At 45.1% G+C, this 21377-nt stretch overlaps 2 protein-coding genes across 8 annotated transcripts in view; both read right to left on the bottom strand.

Moving 5' to 3' along the window:
* wdr62 (WD repeat domain 62) overlaps nucleotides 1-10117 on the bottom strand; it is a 68648-nt gene extending 58531 nt beyond the window's left edge. For all 4 annotated transcript variants that reach the window (XM_031795351.1, XM_031795353.1, XM_031795352.1 and 1 more), the window contains exons 1-4: nucleotides 9571-10117; nucleotides 8610-8701; nucleotides 8191-8253; nucleotides 7008-7065 (exon numbers count right to left, since the gene is read on the bottom strand). In XM_031795351.1, coding sequence (XP_031651211.1) covers nucleotides 7008-7065; nucleotides 8191-8253; nucleotides 8610-8701; nucleotides 9571-9708 — 351 coding nt within the window. In that variant the 5' untranslated portion in view covers nucleotides 9709-10117. The remainder of the gene's footprint in view (nucleotides 1-7007; nucleotides 7066-8190; nucleotides 8254-8609; nucleotides 8702-9570) is intronic.
* A 243-nt stretch (nucleotides 10118-10360) lies between these two features.
* LOC109883326 (THAP domain-containing protein 5) lies at nucleotides 10361-21110 on the bottom strand. 4 transcript variants are annotated; one of them, XR_004203917.1, is made up of 6 exons: nucleotides 20922-21110; nucleotides 19706-19889; nucleotides 17931-18754; nucleotides 16966-17134; nucleotides 10762-12079; nucleotides 10361-10673 (listed from the first exon to the last, which is right to left on the bottom strand). XR_004203917.1 is itself a non-coding variant. In XM_031795356.1 (5 exons), exons 1-5 carry the CDS (start codon nucleotides 20996-20998, stop codon nucleotides 11978-11980), a joined length of 1356 nt encoding a protein of 451 aa, XP_031651216.1. In that variant the 5' UTR covers nucleotides 20999-21110; the 3' UTR covers nucleotides 10361-11977. The 4 variants fall into 4 exon arrangements, 2 of the variants coding, with proteins under 2 accessions (XP_031651216.1, XP_031651215.1); XR_004203916.1 differs by having other exon boundaries at nucleotides 16948-17134; nucleotides 20922-21109; XM_031795356.1 differs by having other exon boundaries at nucleotides 10361-12079.
* Nucleotides 21111-21377: the final 267 nt, after the last annotated feature.

Raw genomic sequence — 21377 nt, 5'->3', positions numbered from 1 at the left:
ATTGTATATAGCCTCTCTACTGTATATAGCCTCTCTACTGTATATACTACCTCAATCAGCCTGACTAACAGGTGTCTGTATGTAGCCTCTCTATTGTATATAGCCTCTCTACTGTATATACTACCTCAATCAGCCTGACTAACAGGTGTCTGTATGTAGCCTCTCTATTGTATATAGCCTCTCTACTGTATATAGCCTCTCTACTGTATATAGCCTCTCTACTGTACATACTACCTCAATCAGCCTGACTAACAGGTGTCTGTATGTAGCCTCTCTCCTATATATAGCCTCTCTACTGTACATACTACCTCAATCAGCCTGACTAACAGGTGTCTGTATGTAGCCTCTCCTGTATATAGCCCCTCTCCTGTACATACTACCTCAATCAGCCTGACTAACAGGTGTCTGTATGTAGCCTCTCCTGTATATAGCCCCTCTCCTGTATGTAGCCCCTCTCCTGTATGTAGCCCCTCTCCTGTATGTAGCCCCTCTCCTGTATGTAGCCCCTCTCCTGTATATAGCCCCTCTCCTGTATATAGCCCCTCTCCTGTATATAGCCCCTCTCCTGTATATAGCCCCTCTCCTGTATATAGCCCCTCTCCTGTATATAGCCCCTCTACTGTATATAGCCCCTCTACTGTATATAGCCCCTCTACTGTATATAGCCCCTCTACTGTATATAGCCCCTCTACTGTATATAGCCCCTCTACTGTATATAGCCCCTCTACTGTATATAGCCCCTCTACTGTATATAGCCCCTCTACTGTATATAGCCCCTCTACTGTATATAGCCCCTCTACTGTATATAGCCCCTCTACTGTATATAGCCCCTCTCCTGTATATAGCCTCTCTCCTGTATATAGCCTCTCTCCTGTATATAGCCTCTCTCCTGTATATAGCCTCTCTCCTGTATATAGCCTCTCTCCTGTATATAGCCTCTCTCCTGTATATAGCCTCTCTCCTGTATATAGCCTCTCTCCTGTATATAGCCTCTCTCCTGTATATAGCCTCTCTCCTGTATATAGCCTCTCTACTGTATATAGCCTCTCTACTGTACATACTACCTCAATCAGCCTGACTAACAGGTGTCTGTATGTAGCCTCTCTCCTATATATAGCCTCTCTACTGTACATACTACCTCAATCAGCCTGACTAACAGGTGTCTGTATGTAGCCCCTCTCCTGTATGTAGCCCCTCTCCTGTATGTAGCCCCTCTCCTGTATGTAGCCCCTCTCCTGTATGTAGCCCCTCTCCTGTATGTAGCCCCTCTCCTGTATGTAGCCCCTCTCCTGTATGTAGCCCCTCTCCTGTATGTAGCCCCTCTCCTGTATGTAGCCCCTCTCCTGTATATAGCCCCTCTCCTGTATATAGCCCCTCTCCTGTATATAGCCCCTCTCCTGTATATAGCCCCTCTCCTGTATATAGCCTCTCTCCTGTATATAGCCTCTCTACTGTATATAGCCTCTCTACTGTACATACTACCTCAATCAGCCTGACTAACAGGTGTCTGTATATAGCCTCTCTACTGTATATAGCCTCTCTACTGTACATACTACCTCAATCAGCCTGACTAACAGGTGTCTGTATGTAGCCTCTCTACTGTATATACTACCTCAATCAGCCTGACTAACAGGTGTCTGTATGTAGCCTCTCTATTGTATATAGCCTCTCTACTGTATATACTACCTCAATCAGCCTGACTAACAGGTGTCTGTATGTAGCCTCTCTATTGTATATAGCCTCTCTACTGTATATAGCCTCTCTACTGTATATACTACCTCAATCAGCCTGACTAACAGGTGTCTGTATGTAGCCTCTCTATTGTATATAGCCTCTCTACTGTATATACTACCTCAATCAGCCTGACTAACAGGTGTCTGTATGTAGCCCCTCTCCTGTATGTAGCCCCTCCTTAGCCCTCTCCTGTATGTAGCCCCTCTCCTGTATGTAGCCCCTCTCCTGTATGTAGCCCCTCTCCTGTATGTAGCCCCTCTCCTGTATGTAGCCCCTCTCCTGTATGTAGCCCCTCTCCTGTATATAGCCCCTCTCCTGTATATAGCCCCTCTCCTGTATATAGCCTCTCTCCTGTATATAGCCTCTCTACTGTATATAGCCTCTCTACTGTACATACTACCTCAATCAGCCTGACTAACAGGTGTCTGTATATAGCCTCTCTACTGTATATAGCCTCTCTACTGTACATACTACCTCAATCAGCCTGACTAACAGGTGTCTGTATGTAGCCTCTCTACTGTATATACTACCTCAATCAGCCTGACTAACAGGTGTCTGTATGTAGCCTCTCTATTGTATATAGCCTCTCTACTGTATATACTACCTCAATCAGCCTGACTAACAGGTGTCTGTATGTAGCCTCTCTATTGTATATAGCCTCTCTACTGTATATAGCCTCTCTACTGTATATACTACCTCAATCAGCCTGACTAACAGGTGTCTGTATGTAGCCTCTCTATTGTATATAGCCTCTCTACTGTATATACTACCTCAATCAGCCTGACTAACAGGTGTCTGTATGTAGCCTCTCTATTGTATATAGCCTCTCTACTGTATATAGCCTCTCTACTGTATATAGCCTCTCTACTGTACATACTACCTCAATCAGCCTGACTAACAGGTGTCTGTATGTAGCCTCTCTCCTATATATAGCCTCTCTACTGTACATACTACCTCAATCAGCCTGACTAACAGGTGTCTGTATGTAGCCTCTCCTGTATATAGCCCCTCTCCTGTACATACTACCTCAATCAGCCTGACTAACAGGTGTCTGTATGTAGCCTCTCCTGTATGTAGCCCCTCTCCTGTATGTAGCCCCTCTCCTGGTATGTAGCCCCTCTCCTGTATGTAGCCCCTCTCCTGTATGTAGCCCCTCTCCTGTATATAGCCCCTCTCCTGTATATAGCCCCTCTCCTGTATATAGCCCCTCTCCTGTATATAGCCCCTCTCCTGTATATAGCCCCTCTCCTGTATATAGCCCCTCTCCTGTATATAGCCCCTCTCCTGTATATAGCCCCTCTACTGTATATAGCCCCTCTACTGTATATAGCCCCTCTACTGTATATAGCCCCTCTACTGTATATAGCCCCTGTATGTAGCCCCTCTCCTGTATGTAGCCCCTCTCCTGTATGTAGCCCCTCTCCTGTATGTAGCCCCTCTCCTGTATGTAGCCCCTCTCCTGTATATAGCCCCTCTCCTGTATATAGCCCCTCTCCTGTATATAGCCCCTCTCCTGTATATAGCCCCTCTACTGTATATAGCCCCTCTACTGTATATAGCCCCTCTACTGTATATAGCCCCTCTACTGTATATAGCCCCTCTACTGTATATAGCCCCTCTACTGTATATAGCCCCTCTACTGTATATAGCCCCTCTACTGTATATAGCCCCTCTACTGTATATAGCCCCTCTCCTGTATATAGCCCCTCTCCTGTATATAGCCCCTCTCCTGTATATAGCCTCTCTCCTGTATATAGCCTCTCTCCTGTATATAGCCTCTCTCCTGTATATAGCCTCTCTCCTGTATATAGCCTCTCTCCTGTATATAGCCTCTCTCCTGTATATAGCCTCTCTCCTGTATATAGCCTCTCTCCTGTATATAGCCTCTCTCCTGTATATAGCCTCTCTCCTGTATATAGCCTCTCTCCTGTATATAGCCTCTCTACTGTATATAGCCTCTACTGTACATACTACCTCAATCAGCCTGACTAACAGGTGTCTGTATGTAGCCTCTCTCCTATATATAGCCTCTCTACTGTACATACTACCTCAATCAGCCTGACTAACAGGTGTCTGTATGTAGCCCCTCTCCTGTATGTAGCCCCTCTCCTGTATGTAGCCCCTCTCCTGTATGTAGCCCCTCTCCTGTATGTAGCCCCTCTCCTGTATGTAGCCCCTCTCCTGTATGTAGCCCCTCTCCTGTATGTAGCCCCTCTCCTGTATGTAGCCCCTCTCCTGTATGTAGCCCCTCTCCTGTATGTAGCCCCTCTCCTGTATATAGCCCCTCTCCTGTATATAGCCCCTCTCCTGTATATAGCCCCTCTCCTGTATATAGCCTCTCTCCTGTATATAGCCTCTCTCCTGTATATAGCCTCTCTCCTGTATATAGCCTCTCTCCTGTATATAGCCTCTCTCCTGTATATAGCCTCTCTCCTGTATATAGCCTCTCTCCTGTATATAGCCTCTCTCCTGTATATAGCCTCTCTCCTGTATATAGCCTCTCTCCTGTATATAGCCTCTCTCCTGTATATAGCCTCTCTCCTGTATATAGCCCCTCTCCTGTATATAGCCCCTCTCCTGTATATAGCCCCTCTACTGTATATAGCCCCTCTACTGTATATAGCCCCTCTACTGTATATAGCCCCTCTACTGTATATAGCCCCTCTACTGTATATAGCCCCTCTACTGTATATAGCCCCTCTACTGTATATAGCCCCTCTACTGTATATAGCCCCTCTACTGTATATAGCCCCTCTACTGTATATAGCCCCTCTACTGTATATAGCCCCTCTACTGTATATAGCCCCTCTACTGTATATAGCCCCTCTACTGTATAAGGCCTGTCTTTTTACTGTTGTTTTATTTCTTTACTTATCTATTGTTCACCTCATACCTTTTTTGCACTATTGGTTAGAGGCTCTAAGTAAGAATTTCACTGTTGTATTCGGCGCACATGACAAATAAACTTGGATATGATTTGACTGTCCAAGCAACTATCCAACACTGGAGGCCTATTGGAACCAAGAAAACCAAGATAAAGGAAGACGTTTACAAGTTATTCAATACAAAAATACAGGCTATTTGGAAAAGGCACAACGGCCGTTCCAGAACTTCAACTTCAGTCGGTACACACTCTTTTAAAAGCACTTCGACACAAAGTGGATTGTCATAGCTGTTTAGGAGAGCATTTTTCGCTTACCCGAACCTTAATTATTTAATAAAAATTCTCCTAACCTGCAGCGTTAGTTCTCCTAACCTGCTAAGTTAACTATCCTAACCTGCAGCGTTAGTTCTCCTAACCTGCTACGAAAAAGTCACTACGGTATCGAAGTGGCATGAAAATAGTTATTCTCAGCTTGGTCAGTGATGGTGAGTGGTTTTTCTGAATAGAATCATGGGAGTTTGAGCTTTGAGTAAGGGTTTCATCAAGGATCTCTCTGTACTTTGCTCCGTTCATCTTTCCCTCAACCCTGACTAGTCTCCCAGTCCCTGCCTCTGAAAAACATCCCCACAGTATGATGCTGCCACCACGCTTCACCATAGGGATGATGCCAGGTTCCCTCCAGACGTGATGCTTGGTATTCAGGCCAAAGAGTTCAATCTTGGTTTCATCACAGAAACGTGTTTCTCATGGTGCCTTTGGGCAAACTCCAAGCGGGCTGTCATGTGCCTTTTACTGAAGAGTGGCTTCCATCTGGCCACTCTACCATAAAGGTCTGATTGGAAAGATGGTTGTACTTCGGGAAGGTTCTCCCATAACCACAGAGGAACTCCGGAGCTCTGTCAGAGTGATCATCAGGTTTCTTGGTCACCTCCCAGACCAAGGCCCTTCTCACCCGATTGCTCAGTTTTGGCCAGGCGGCCAGCTCTAGGAAGAGTCTTGGTGGTTCCAAACTTCTTTTAAAAAAGGCTCCCGAGTGGCACAGTGTTGTCAGGCGTTACTACTGACCCTGGTTCGATTCCAGGCTGTTTCACAACCGGCAGTGATTTGGAGTCCCATAGGACAGCGCACATTTGGCCCAGCGTCACCCGGGTTTGGGTTTGACTGGGGTAGGCTGTCATTGTAAATAAGAATTTGTTCTTAATTAACTGACTTGTCTAAGTAACAACAAAAAACATTACATTAATAAATTCTAAGAAATAAAAAGAATAATGTAGGCCACTGTGTTCTTGGACCTTCAATACTGCAGAAGTGTTTTGGTACCCTTCCCCAACTGTGGGACCTTATATAGACAGGTGTGTGCCTTTCCAAATCATGTCCAATCAATTGAATTTACCACAGGTGGACTCCAATCAAGTTGTAGAAACATCTCAAGGATGATCAATGGAAACAGGATGCACCTGAGCTCAATTTCAAGTCTCATAGCAAAGAGTCTGAATACTTATGTAAATAAGGTATCTGGTTTTTATTTTTCATACATTCAAATATTTTTTTTTTTTAATTGTTTCACTGTCATTATAGGGTATTGTGGGTAGATGAAGATTTTATGTGGAAAAAGCCAAGGGGTCTGAATACTTTCTGAATGCATTGTATAGCAGGGAGTTCCAATATGATCAGAAAACCAGATAGGTTATGTAGAGTGCTGACAACGACTGGTCATCCATCACAGGGATCCTACTGGAAAATGTCACAGAGAAGCAGTCTCCGGTTTAGCTCACCACTAAACAGTCAATAGACATGAAATTACACTAAAACGGTGTAGGACATCACTAAATATTTTAGAACACAAATGTTAAGAACCGTCCCAGATATCGACAGGGTTCCCTTAAGAACCGTCCCAGATATCGACAGGGTTCCCTTAAGAACCGTCCCAGATATCGACAGGGTTCCCTTAAGAACCGTCCCAGATATCGACAGGGTTCCCTTAAGAACCGTCCCAGATATCGACAGGGTTCCCTTAAGAACCGTCCCAGATATCGACAGGGTTCCTTTAAGAACCCGTGGAAGAAGCCCGCTGGTCATAACAGAAAGTAAAACAACTGTAGGATACACTCCCTATCACCACGGCAACAGTACAGTCAGCTGGAGAGCAGCCAACCATAGACCACTGAGGGCAAGACAGGAGGCTCGTATATCACTTACTGTGACAACAAGTAGAATTTACAGCATGACCTGGTCTCTAGCAGCACAACAGCTTTTATATAACCATCAACCAACTAGTACACACACACGTTAGTCCACCGTCTCACTGACTATTATACAAATACAGCAAAGTGCATATACACACCAACCAACATCTTTTTCTTCTTCCGGAACATTTCCAAACACTTACCTCACCAGTGACCAAATACTTTCCATCCTGAGAGAAGGCCAAGGCAGTGAAGGTTTTTCTGGGAAACACAAACAGACAAGCGAATTAATGAGAGAGCAGAGGGCTGAGGCAGAGGAGAGGGCTGAGGCTGGGCTCACATTTACATTAGGGAGAACATTTTACTCAGCAGCAATCTGAAAGGGATTTTAAACTCAGTTTAAAGTTTCAGACATTTTAACTCTGGGAGTTTCCCTTGACATGTGCATGTGAGCTTCGTACTTTAACCGTTTTATGACCTCCTAGAGAACAGTGAAAGTTATAAAATGTGACATTTTAACTTCATTACTGCCACTCCACATACGCCGTAGTTACATAACATCAACAACAGAAAGCAGCATGTTCTAGGCTGTGGATGGGTAACAGTGTCATGTAACTACACTGTACAGTCCAACAACATGTAGACCCGTATGGATCCACATATCGGTATTGGTTTTTACAAGACCATCTATAACAATGCTTTTTTATTTTTTATTAAAGTAGGCAAGTCAGTTAATAAGAACAAGTTCTTCTTTTCAATGACGGCCTAGGAAGTGGGTTAACTGCCTTGTTCAAGGGCAGAACGACAGATTTCTACCTTGTCGGCTCGGGGATTTGATCTAGCAACTTTCAGTTACTGGTCCGATGCTCTAACCACTAGGCTACCTGCCGCACCCAAGCCCACTCTAATAATGAATAGTGCTAAATGAAATGACAAGTTCTACGAATTGGACTACTTCACTGTCAGTTTTATTCAAGTTTGGTTGAGAATACAACCATAAGAATATAATTAATGTGTTGCCATTCTACAGTCAATCACAAGCAAGTTATATAAAAACATACTGTATAACTTTTAATATTCAGAAACATTAAAAAAAAAAAAAGAAATTAGAAAAATATTGTGATATGATATTCTGGCCATATCGCCCAGCCCCATAACGTACTACACAGTCTCTGTCTACCAAGTCTGTCTGGAGTCACCATGACGAGACTGGGCAATCCCCTCTTGAGTACAGATGACTCGATCAATGTGATGGATTGGAGTAGTTGCACATTTGTCCAAGCCCTGTGTAGTGCACACATCTAATGTATACTTATCAGGACATGACTAAATATGACTTCACCCTAGAAGAGAGAGAGAACAATAAAACCCAAGTAAATATCTCACCTTGAAGTGTTGAGGATGTGGGTCTGTTTGTTTTTCTTTGGGTGCAGGATTACAACAACACACCTGGAATACAAAACAAACTGCATAAAGATGACTAGCTACTGTAACTTTAGTATTTACATAATGTAGCCTATTCAACAGATATCTTCTTTGAAGTGTTAGTTAGTAACAGGTAGTAGTAACAAGACCCACTCCAGCCCCCCTAGAACCTTATTTATCACCTGATTTACTTAACAAATGAAACATCTCAATAGGTGGTCCCGGAGTCCTCTGACATGGCACAAGTGTGTGTGTGTGTGAGGGGGGCGATGACATTATGTTCCCACAAACAAGGAGGAGGCCGATGACATCAGAGAGCACCATTAGACCAACTCTTTGAATTGCCACCACTTGAATTTTGCAATTGCAGCTAGTCTTACCCAGCTGGGTAGGCCACCAGGCCAGTGTTGGGGTCACAGGCCAGCCCACTGCCGTTAGAGGTGGTGATGCCCAGGACCCGCTCCAGAACCACCTGGCACACAAATAGGCAACACTCACTGACATGATGCACAATACAATCCCACTCTAATAATGGACTAGCTACATCACTGCATATAAAAGTACCATCCAGTATGCATATGTCTCATGCATATATTTTATATTGTGTGTATGCTTCAGGTGACAGAAATCAGGAGGCACTATCAGTTCTGAAAAGTTGATGTAATTCTACATTAATGTGGATATATTGTCTCAAATTCCTACCGACAAAAACGACCAACCAGAACCGACAACCGGTAAAGTATTTTAAAATATGACATTTATTCAACTTTCTGGCTTGTAGAGGTCGTGAGAGAAAACCTTCCTGATTCAAACGCCAATTTCTACCGGACGTAGAATTAAAATGTAATTCAGCATCGGGTTTCCAGGTCAAATAGATTGGTATTCGGTTAACGACTTTTTCAGGTTACAGGTTTTTAGCATCACGGTTTCCCGAGTTGGAAGGTAGTATCCGTAATCGGTAGACGGTTCTGATGGAAAGGGTTGAACCATCTACCACCTTCCAACTCGGAAAGACCTGCTGAATCGCCGAATAGTTCCCAATAAAAAGTGTCCAATCCAATTGTTTGAAAAAGTCTAATAATTCGCGGCCCTATATAGTATTAACTTAACATATGGGCTGCTTCTTTACAGTTACTAGCTAACGTTAATGTTAAACGATAGTGTCTTCGCTAACTCCAACTAGTTGACAACAACCATCTGACTAAGTTAGCTACATGTTTGGCATGTGAAGAAGCCAGCCAAGACCAAACGAAAAAATCTAGCCTTCAAGAGGCACTAATGTTACAGAACAGAAGTTAGCTAGCCCATTCAGCTACCTAGAAGACATGATAATAAACATACCCGGTTGTGTGTAGTCCGCCTTTGACTTTGTTGTCGACTTTTCCGTCGCATGTTTGCGGGTGCAGGAGCAGCATTCACATTGCTAAATCTTTTTGTAACCCTGGAGGTAAATGAATTTATCCCCGCTCCCTCCGCCATAGTGACAGAAATTATTCAAGATTTAGCCAAGACGCTTGCTACTTCACTGGCTGATAAATCTCAAAATGATGATCCCGTTCGTGACTAACATTAGCCTAAATTGCTAGCCACTTTTAGATCCTCATCCGCACAGCAACCAACAAAAAATATGTTTGGGGTGGTTGCCAATGTTAAATAAACTTCAGGCTTGTCTGACGGTAATATTCACAGATATTATTACAAATACGTAAAAACCATTTTTAAAATTCTGATTTAAAAAAATATATATTTTATAATATATTATATATTTTTGTATTATATATAATATTCCTTCTTGCTTCCTCTGGTTTAGAAACACTTCGGAAAAGTACGGCAAGTCAAGAGCGATGAAACCTGACTCTTTTCTTTATTTTTTTTTTACTTCAACGTCGTCGCGTTGAAGCGCGGGACACAGATTCAAATATAAACCGTCTTCTCTGATTGTGAACTGCCGCTGCGCAAGAACCTACCCGTGACTCTCTCCTGTGATTGGTCCTCCCGTGACAATGACGATTGGTTTGAGAACGTCTAATCTCGCCAATACATTTCCGGAAGCAATGTAAACAGGATTATCATAATGAAATAACTGACTGTTAAAATGTTATCAATAAATTACAAGTAATGGAGGGAAAAAGTCAGTGCAAATCAATATTGTATTGTCAATACTTTAACACACAAACAACAAGCTGACGGAGCAAATTTTTCAACATCAAACTGACATTCTGAAAGAAAATTACATTTACAGCAGGGGATAAAATTATAAGATTAAACAAAACAGAATACCATTTTTAGTACATTTCCACTGTCCCAGCAAAACTAACTCCAGTGATGTCACTTCACCTACAGACTGACTAATGTCTCTCCAAAATGTAATAACTGACACACACTAGTAAAATAATTCATCAATAAGGCCTGAGGGGGTGTGGTATATGGTCAATGTACCACAGCTAAGGGCTGTTCTTTAGCACGATGCAACGCAGAATGCCTGGACACAGCCCTTAGCCGTGGTATATTGACCATATACCACAAACCCACCCAAGGTGCCTTATTGCTATTATGAACTGGTTACCAACGTAATTAGAGCAGTAAAACTGATTTTTTTTGTCATACAGTGGTATAGTCTGTTATGCCAATCAGCACTCAGGGCTCAAACCACACAGTTTTATAATAAGTGTTAAGGCCTGAGGGGGTGTGGTATATGGCCAATATACCACGGCTAAGGGCTGTTCTTACGCACAACACAACACAGAGTGCCTGGACACAGCCCATAGCCGTGGTATACAGTCTGATAAACCACAGCTTTCAGCATTCAGGGCTGGAACCACCAAGTTTATAATATGACCTAAGACACTAATAAATAATAAAGCAGACACGTTCATGCAAACAGATCAGTCTCCATCTTCTGATATTCCAAGAATAGACAATCAAGTTTCTGATTTTCACATCACATAAAGTGCAGGGTTCATATCAGCTAGATTCCTCATCACTTTAGCAAGGTAACAACTACCTATCTCGCCTGTCTGTTCTGGACCCTGACCCCGTCCCGTGTCTGTCTATTCTGGTACCTGACACCGTCCCGTGTCTGTCTGTTCTGGACCCTGACCCCGTCCCGTGTCTGTCTGTTCTGGACCCTGACCCCGTCCTGTGGCTGTATGTTCTGGACCCTGACCCCGTCCCGTGGCTGTATGTTCTGGACCCTGACCCCGTCCCGTATATATGTTCTGGACCCTGACCCTGTCCCGTATATATGTTCTGGACCCTGACCCCGTCCCGTATATATGTTCTGGACCCTGACCCCGTCCCGTATATATGTTCTGGACCCTGACCCCGTCCCGTGTCTGTCTGTCTGTTCTGGTACCTGACCCAATCTCTGTTCTGGAACCCGTCCTGTGTCTGTCTGTTCTGGACCCTGACCCCATCCTGTATATGTTCTGGACCCTAACCCCGTATATATGTTCTGGACCCTGACCCCATCCTGTATATGTTCTGGTACCTGACCCTATCTCATCTCTGTTCTGGACCCTAACCCCGTCCTGTGTCTGTCTGTTCTGGACCCTGACCCCATCCCGTGTCTGTTCTGGTACCTGACCCCATCTCATCTCTGTTCTGGACCCTAACCTTTCTCGATCTTTATACTAGGCAAGGCATAGAGGTACGCTGTTTATCCCGATCCGTCCTAGAGGTACGCCGTTTATCCCGATCCGTCATAGAGGTACGCCGTTTATCCCGATCCGTCATAGAGGTACGCTGTTTATCCCGATCCGTCATAGAGGTACGCTGTGTTGTCCTGTTCATAGATGATAGCCACGGTCTCTCCTGCCTCCGATACAGCAGCACTGGTCTGGATACACACCTGGGAAAGAACAAATACGTTCACGTACAGTTTGACAAATGTTTGGAGAATGTTATTTTTTTTATCAGAGAGAGGGGGATATCATAAAGCAGAATCAGCCATCAGTTTGAAAACATTAGTTCTACCAGTATTCTTACTGTTTATCATGTAATCCTGCACATATTATAATCACAGCAATGTCCTCAGGGCAATGTCCTCAATCACAGGGACATTGGGTTCTTTTATTTTTTTTACCAGAGGAAAGAGTGCCTCCTACTGGCCCTCCGACACCACTTCCAGCAGCAGCTGGCCTTATCAGAACCAACCCTGCTTAGCTTCTGAGGCCAGCAGCTGGTTTTATCAGAACCAACCCTGCTTAGCTTCAGAGGCCAGCAGCGGGATGCAGGGTGGTATGCTGCTTAGCTTCAGAGGCCAGCAGCGGGATGCAGGGTGGTATGCTGCTTAGCTTCAGAGGCCAGCAGCGGGATGCAGGGTGGTATGCTGCTTAGCTTCAGAGGCCAGCAGGGGGATGCAGGGTGGTATGCTGCTTAGCTTCAGAGGCCAGCAGCGGGATGCAGGGTGGTATGCTGCTTAGCTTCAGAAGCCAGCAGCGGGATGCAGGGTGGTATGCTGCTTAGCTTCAGAGGCCAGCAGCGGGATGCAGGGTGGTATGCTGCTTAGCTTCTGAGGCCAGCAGCTGGTTTTATCAGAACAGACCCTGCTTAGCTTCAGAGGCCAGCAGCGGGATGCAGGGTGGTATGCTGCTGGACTCTCGAGATTCAGTGCATTCACATTTTGTTACATTACAGCCTTATTCTAAAACTTATTTAAAAAACATTCTCAATCGACAATCAATACCCAATAATGACAAAGCGAAAACAGGTTTAGAAATCTTTGCAAATGTATCAAAAGTATTTACATAAGTATTCAGACCCTTTGCTATGAGAATCTAAATTGAGCTCAGGTGCATCCTGTTTCCATAGATCATCCTTCCTTGACATGATTTGGAAAGGCACTCACCTGTCTATATCAACTCCCACAGTTGACAGTGCATTTCAGAGAAAAACCCGAGCCATGAGGTCGAAGGAATGCTTAGACAAGATTGTATCGAGGCATAGATCTGGAGAAGGGTGGCAAAAATGGTCTGCAGCATTGAAGGGACCCAAGAACACAGTGGCCTCCATCATTCTTAAAAATGGAAGCAGTTTGGAACCACCAAGACAGGCCAAAATGAGCAATCGGAGAATAATTTAATTTAATCTAGGTAACTCAGTTAAGAACAAATTCTTATTTACAATGACTTCCTAACCCGGCCAAACCCGGGCCAATTGTGTGCCGCCCTACGGGACTCCCAATCAGGGCTGGTTGTGATACAGCCTGGAATCAAACCAGGGTCTGTAGTGAAACCTTTAGCACTGAGACGCAGTGCCTTAGACCGCTGCGCCACTCGGGAGAAGGGCATTGGTCAGGAACGTGACCAAGAACCCGATTGTTAATGACAGACCTCAAGTTCCTCTGTGATGATAGAAGAACAACCATCTCTACAGCACTCCATCAAATCAGGCCTTTATGGTAGAGTGACCAGACAGAAGCCACTCCTCAGTAAAAGTCACATGACAGCCCGCTTGGAGTTTTCCCAAAGGCACCTAAAGACTCTGACCATGAGAAACAAGATACTCTGGTAACCTGGAATCTTGGTAACCTGGAATCTTCCCTACCGTGAAGCATGGTGGTGGAAGCATCATGCTGTGGGGATGTTTTTCAGCGATAGCGACTGGGAGACGAGTCAGGATCGAGGGAATGAGAAACAGAGCACAATCCTTGAAGTCCTGAGCGCTCTGGAGCAGGTTCTCAGACTGGGGCGAAGGGTCACCTTCCATCAAGACAACGAACCTAAGCATACCGCCAAGATGACGCAGGAGTGGCTTCGGGACAAGTCTCTGAATGTCCTTGAGTGGCCCAGCCAGCATCCGGACTTGAACCCAATCGAACATCTCTGGAGAGACCCGAAAATAGCTGTGCAGCGACACTCCCCATCCAACCTGACAGAGTGAGAGGATCTGCAGAGAAGATATGGGAGAAACTCCACCAAAAACAGATGTGCCAAGCTTGTAGCGTCATAACCAAGAAGACTCGAGGCTGTAATCGCTGAGTAAAGGGTCGGAATACTTATGTAAATGGTGCTTTGTGTTATAAATGTGCAACATTTTCTAAACCTGGTTCTGTTTTGGTATTGTGTGTAGATTGAAGAGTTAAACTTTGAATTCAATTTAAAATAAAGCTGTAATGTAACACAATGTGTAAAGTCCAAGGGTCTGAACACTTTCTGAATGCCCTGTACATTTTATATATAAAAACATTATCATGTAGTATTTATTTATTTTACATTGAGTGATTTCAGCAGCCCTCTTATCCAGATTGACTTATAATAGTGGATGCATACATTTTGTTGTAGTGTCCCCCAAGGGAAACGAACCCACAACCCAGCCATTTCAAGAGACATGCGCTATCAACTGAGCCTCAACGGACACTACATGGCCAAAAGTATGGGGACACGCCTTCAAATGACTGGATTCTGGCTATTTCAGCCAAACGCATTGCTCACCGGCGTATATAAATTCAAACAGTCACGCAATCTCCATAGACAAACATTGGCAGTAGAATGGCCCTTACTGAAGAGCTCAGTGACTTTCAACGTGGCACCGTCATAGGATGCCATCTTTCCAACAAGTCAGTTAAATTCTGCCCTGCTAGAGCTGCCCCCGGTCAACTGTAAGGGCTGGTTTTGTGAAGTGGAAACATCTAGGAGCAACAACGGCTCAGCCGCGAAGTGGTAGGCCACACGAGGTCACAGAACATGACAGTCGAGTGCTGAAGCACGTAGAAATAGTCTGTCCTCGGTTGCAACACTCCCTACCGAGTTCCAAACTGCCTCTGGAAGCAACGTCAGCACAAGAACTGTTCGTCGGGAACTTCATGAAAATCGGTTTCCATGGTTGAGCAGCCGCACACAAGCCTAAGATCAGGAGTACACTTCCTGCCTGAATGCATAGTGCCAACTGTAAAGTTTGGTGGAGGAGGACCAATTTCAGCCTAGAGTCTTCATGGGTATGATGCTACAAGCTTGGCACACCTGTATTTGGGGAGTTTCTCCCATTCTTCCCTGCAGATCCTCTCAAGCTCTGTCAGGTTGGATGGGGAGCGTCGCTTCACAGCTATTTTGAGGTCTTTCCAGAGATGCTGATTCAGGTTCAAGTCCAGGCTCTGGCTGGGCCAATCAAAAACATTCAAAGACTTTTCCCTATGCCACTCCTTCGTTGTCTTGGCTGTGTGCTTAGGATCTTTGTCCTGTTGGAAGGTGAACCTTCGCCCCAGTCTCGGGTCTTGTGTGCTCTGGAGCAGGTTTTCATCAAGGATCTGTCTGTACTTTGATCCGTTCATCTTTGCCTCGATCCTGACTAGTCTCCCGGTCCCTGCCGCTGAAAAACATCCCCACAGCATGATGCTGCCACCACCATGCTTCACCATAGGGATGGTGCCAAGTTCACCAGACTAAACCAGATCTCTGGTCTGACAAAAACAAGATTGAATTCATTGGCCTGAATGCCAAGCAACACGCTTGGCATTCAGGCCAATGAGTTCAATCTTGTTTTTGTCAGACCAGAGATCTGGTTGCTCATGGTCAGGTGCCTTTAGGCAAACTCCAAGTGGGCTGTCGTGCCTTTTACGGGCCACTCTACCATAAAGGCCTGATTTGGTGGAGCACTGCAACAACGTATTAGGTATTGTGTGTAGATTGGATGACGACATTTCATTTAAACCATTTTAGAATAAGGCTGTAACAAAATGTGGGAAAAGTCAAGTGGTCTGAATGCTTCCCGATACACTGTATATATTGTGATGTATTGTTACATATTGTTATGTCTTGTATTGTCCCGTCCTGTATCGTCCCGTTATGTGTATTGTCCCGTCCTGGCCGGTCCTGTATCGTCCCGTCCAGTTATGTGTATTGTCCCGTCCCGTACTGGCCCGTCCTGTATCATTCCGTCCCGTTATGTGTATTGTCCCGTCCCGTACTGGCCCATCCTGTATCATTCCGTCCCGTTATGTGTATTGTCCTGTCCCGTCCCGTACTGGCCCGTTATGTGTATTGTCCCGTACTGGCCCGTCCCGTTATGTGTATTGTCCCGTACTGGCCCGTTATGTGTATTGTCCCGTACTGGCCCGTCCCGTTACGTGTATTGTCCCGTACTGGCCCGTCCCGTTATGTGTATTGTCCCGTACTGGCCCGTCCCGTTATGTGTATTGTCCCGTACTGGCCCGTTATGTGTATTGTCCCGTACTGGCCCGTTATGTGTATTGTCCCGTACTGGCCCGTCCCGTTATGTGTATTGTCCCGTACTGGCCCGTCCCGTTATGTGTATTGTCCCGTACTGGCCCGTCCCGTTATGTGTATTGTCCCGTACTGGCCCGTCCCGTTATGTGTATTGTCCCGTACTGGCCCGTCCCGTTATGTGTATCGTCCCGTACTGGCCCGTCCCGTTATGTGTATCGTCCCGTACTGGCCCGTCCCGTTATGTGTATCGTCCCGTACTGGCCCGTCCCGTTATGTGTATCGTCCCGTACTGGCCCGTCCCGTTATGTGTATTGTCCCGTACTGGCCCGTCCCGTTATGTGTATCGTCCCGTACTGGCCCGTCCCGTTATGTGTATTGTCCCGTACTGGCCCGTCCCGTTATGTGTATCGTCCCGTACTGGCCCGTCCCGTTATGTGTATCGTCCCGTACTGGCCCGTCCCGTTATGTGTATCGTCCCGTACTGGCCCGTCCCGTTATGTGTATCGTCCCGTATTGTCGCTATGTATTAAGTATTGTGACATGTATGACGTACCCTCTCCAGCAGACGTACCCTCTCTTCATTCAACAAGTTGTTCTGTCTCAGTTGGTTGACGGTGTTTTCCAGACCCACAAGTTTATCCAGGTGTCTCCTGTGTCTCTGCTGCAATACCTTTACCTTCTTCTGAAGCTCGATCACAATGGCTTCCAGCTGCTCCTTACTCAGGCTGTTCTTATTGTAGCTAACAGAGGAGACAGTGGTTAGGGTTACTCAGGATGGTATTGTAGCTAACAGAGGAGACATTAGTGGTTTGGGTTATTCAGGATGGTATTGTAGCTAACAGAGGAGACAGTGGTTAGGGTTACTCAGGATGGTATTGTAGCTAACAGGAGACATTAGTGGTTTGGGTTACTCAGGATGGTATTGTAGCTAACAGAGGAGACAGTGGTTAGGGTTACTCAGGATGGTATTGTAGCTAACAGAGGAGACGTTAGTGGTTTGGGTTACTCAGGATGGTAATTGTAGCTAACAGAGGAGACGTTAGTGGTTTGGGTTACTCAGGATGGTATTGTAGCTAACAGAGGAGACGTTAGTGGTTTGGGTTACTCAGGATGGTATTGTAGCTAACAGAGGAGACGTTAGTGGTTTGGGTTACTCAGGATGGTATTGTAGCTAACAGAGGAGACGTTAGTGGTTTGGGTTACTCAGGATGGTATTGTAGCTAACAGAGGAGACGTTAGTGGTTTGGGTTACTCAGGATGGTATTGTAGCTAACAGAGGAGACGTTAGTGGTTTGGGTTACTCAGGATGTTAACATTTTTTTTATCCCATTGATTTTGTTGTAATATTTGAGTCACTCAGATATCACATTAATGTTGGGGTGACACGGTATCTTAGCATAACATACTGGCACTAACATTAAGGCAAGAGTCTGAACATGGGGTTTGGGTTAGGCACCAGGCCCAAGACCATCATTCTTAGGGTCAAGGGGTAGAGGGTCAAGGGGTAGAGGGGTAGAGGGTTAGGGTTCTCTATACCGGTGTTCCTCCAGTTGGCTTCCCCGATGTTCCATATCGTCCTCCTCTGGAGTCTCCCCCTCCTCTGTCGCCAGTCTCTCCAGCGTGAGGATAAGTGATGCAGGAGAGGGAGGCATGTGCTTGGACACTATAGGCAGTGTGGAGACGATGGGTGTGGGGCTGAGAGCAGAGGACAGCACAGTGTCTGGGGGGATGCTGAACTGAGCCGCCCCGCTGGACAGAATGTTGGGAATCGTCTCAAAGTAGGCGATGATCTGAGCCCCACCACCGTGGTCGTCCTGGGAGACAGACAGCTCCTCCTCCATCTCAGGAGAGACGGTCTGCATGACCAGAGACGTCGGGGACAACACAAAATTGCCGACATCTTCCGTCGTTCCGAGGTCATGACCCTCAGTCAAGATGGCCGCTGTGACCCCACTCACCACCTCTTCCAGCTGTTGTGACACCACCACCTCCCCGTCCAGCCCACCCAGATCCTCTACTGTCTGGAACACCGTAACAGGGAAGTCTCCCGCAGCCACGTCATGGCTCCTCCCCTCCAACGCTGACAGTGGCGCTGTGTGCAGAAGGCCCACTGTGTGGCTCCTCCCCTCCAACACCGACAGTGGCGCTGTGTGGCCAGTCACGTCCCGCTCCTCCAGCAGCTGTGCCTCCTCAGTCGCCGAGGGGTTAACAGTGACCTCATAGAGTGTCAATGTGTTGTCACTGTCGGTGGAGTCACTAACTGGCATCCCAACGTCAGAAGAGGTGGTGGTCAGTGGTTTCCTGCCGTGTCGCAGCCTTTTGGATTTCTGACTCTCACTGTGTTCCTCACCTTTACGTTTCTGACCAAAGGGAAGAGGAAGAGTGTTTTAAAACTTCTGAAACTAAATTTAAAAAAAAATTAAAGTATAAAAATAATCGAATAAACTCATGTAGAACTTGAAGGAACATAAACCAACCCAGTTACATTTAGGTTGACTTCATCCGGGTTAACACATGGCCACATTTACAGACAACACCTAGGGTTAGAGTTACTATACAGCGTATTCTTCACTTTCTCAACATTTTGATACATTACAGCCTTATTCTAAAATGTATTAAATGAAAATGTTTCCTCAATCTACACACAAAACCACAATGACGAAGCACTCAGGACCTCAGACTGAGGCGAAGGTTTACCTTTCAGCAGGTCAACAACCCTAAATATACAGCTAAGACAATGCAGGAGTGGCTTCGGGACAAGGCTCTGAATGTCCGTGAGTGGCCCAGCCAGAGCCCGGACTTGAACCCGATCTAACATCTCTGGAGAGACCTGAAAACAGCTGTGTAGCAACACTCCCCATCCAACCTGACAGATCTTGAGAGGATCTGCAGTGAAGAATGGGAGAAACTCCCCAAATACAGGTGTAGCTTGTAGTGTCATACCCAAGAAGAGTCAAAGCTGTAATCACTGCCTAAAGTGCTTCAACAAAGTACTGAGTAAAGGGTCTGAATACTTATGTTAATATAATATTTCAGTTTTATTTTTGTATAAGATTACAAAAATGTTTTTTGCTTTGTCATTATGGGGTATTGTGATGTCATTATGGGGTATTGTGATGTCATTATGGGGTATTGTGATGTCATTATGGGGTATTGTGATGTCATTATGGGGTATTGTGATGTCATTATGGGGTATTGTGGGTAGATTTGAGGGTGGCAAAAAACAATTGAATCCATTTTAGAATACAGCTGTAACGTAACCAAATGTGGAAAATGTGAAGGGGTCTGAATCCTTTCAGAATCCAGTGTACCTCAGTGAGCTGGAAGACAGTGGGCACAGCATTATTCTCCAGGTAGCGAATCCCCCAGCGCAGCTTGAAGCTGGAAGATGCAAAATGTTCATGACAGATGTACTGGTGTCTGGAAGGGCTCCAGTCCTCACGACCCATGTTTTTCAACCACTGTTCTAACCGAGCTGGATCCTGCAGTGGAAACCTACAGGGGCAGGAGAACAGTAGAATTTTCCAACAGCAACCTTTCTTGAGTCAGCTCATGCCACTGTGACACATTGCGAAACATTGACCGTGTGGCACAGTAGATCAGCTTACACATTTATTTTTTATTATTATTATTTTTTTAACTAGTCAAGTCAAGTAAATTAATTGTAAATAAGAATGTTCTAATTTTATTTCACCTTTATTAAACTAGGCAAGTCAGTTTAAGAACAAATTCTTATTTACAATGATGCCTACCAAAAGGCAAATGGTCTCCTGTGGAGACCGGGGTTAGGATTTAAAAAAAAAATATATATATATATATATTTACAATGACGCCAACACTGGCCAAACCCGGACGACGCTGGGCCAATGGGACTCCCAATCACGGTCGGTTGTGATACAGCGTGGATTCGAACAAGGGTGTCTGTAGTGACGCCACTGAGATGCAGTGCCTTAGACCGCTGCGCCACTCGGGAGCCCACACGTCAAATACATTATTAGGGAAACTAACTATCAATATGAACTAGTATTAGCCTTTTAGCCTTTGAGACATGACTTAATGTTATTTCCCGGAAGCTTTCCAATCTTTGGGGATCTCAGGCGATACGAAAGAGAGGTTGAACAGGCTAGTAATAGGGGTTGCAACAATGATAATGCTTGATACCGTCACCTTGCCATTCACAGTAGCCAACTAAACTTAACTGAAGTCGAGTGGCGACTACAGTTCCAATGACAGATACAATTACGTGTATCCAAAACTATTGTTTTCGGCAGCCAAAATACACAAGACAATGTGTAATTTCGGGCTAGTTTTTGGGTGCTGAAATCAGTAGTTTAAAACTATATTTTTTTCTTCTAAAACTTACATTGTCACAAAAAATTGCGTTATTTTATTTTTTTATTTTTAAACGCGTCCACCCACACTAGTCGCCACTTGACTCTATCGTAAATCGGCGAGTTTAATCATTAATATCGAACGTTACTGCTCGCATAGCACAGTTAATCTAACTACAAATACAGCCATGCTTACTTATAGAAGCTTTTCCTATCAGAATTGTTGTTTCCAGAATCATTCTTGCAGTTCGGTGCAGAACAATACTTCGGCATCTTGTCGACCACCTTGAAGAGTTATCTTTAAAACTGGCCAGGCAAGGTGAGTTGTCAGTTTTCTGATCCACTTGTAGCGTTCGTCAGCTGTTAGCTTGTGTGCATTACGTCAAAATGATGCGACTCGCATATCACGTGGCGCACGTTTTGCTGCATTCAAACCAACTGGGAACTCTGAATAGCCGACTGGGGGAAAAAAACAGGCTCCGACTGGAAAAAAATCCATTTTTAAAATGTATTTTATTTATTTATTTCACCTTTATTTAACCAGGTAGGCTAGTTGAGAACAAGTTGTCATTTGCAACTGCGACCTGGCCAAGATAAAGCATAGCAATTCGACACATACAACACAGAGTTACACATGGAATTTTGACGGTCA

The sequence above is a fragment of the Oncorhynchus kisutch genome, linkage group LG18 (assembly GCF_002021735.2).
Source record: "Oncorhynchus kisutch isolate 150728-3 linkage group LG18, Okis_V2, whole genome shotgun sequence".
NCBI classification, from domain to species: Eukaryota; Metazoa; Chordata; class Actinopteri; order Salmoniformes; family Salmonidae; genus Oncorhynchus; species Oncorhynchus kisutch.
The sequence above is the reverse complement of the archived record's forward strand: the minus strand, read 5'-3'. Positions and strand labels throughout refer to the sequence as shown.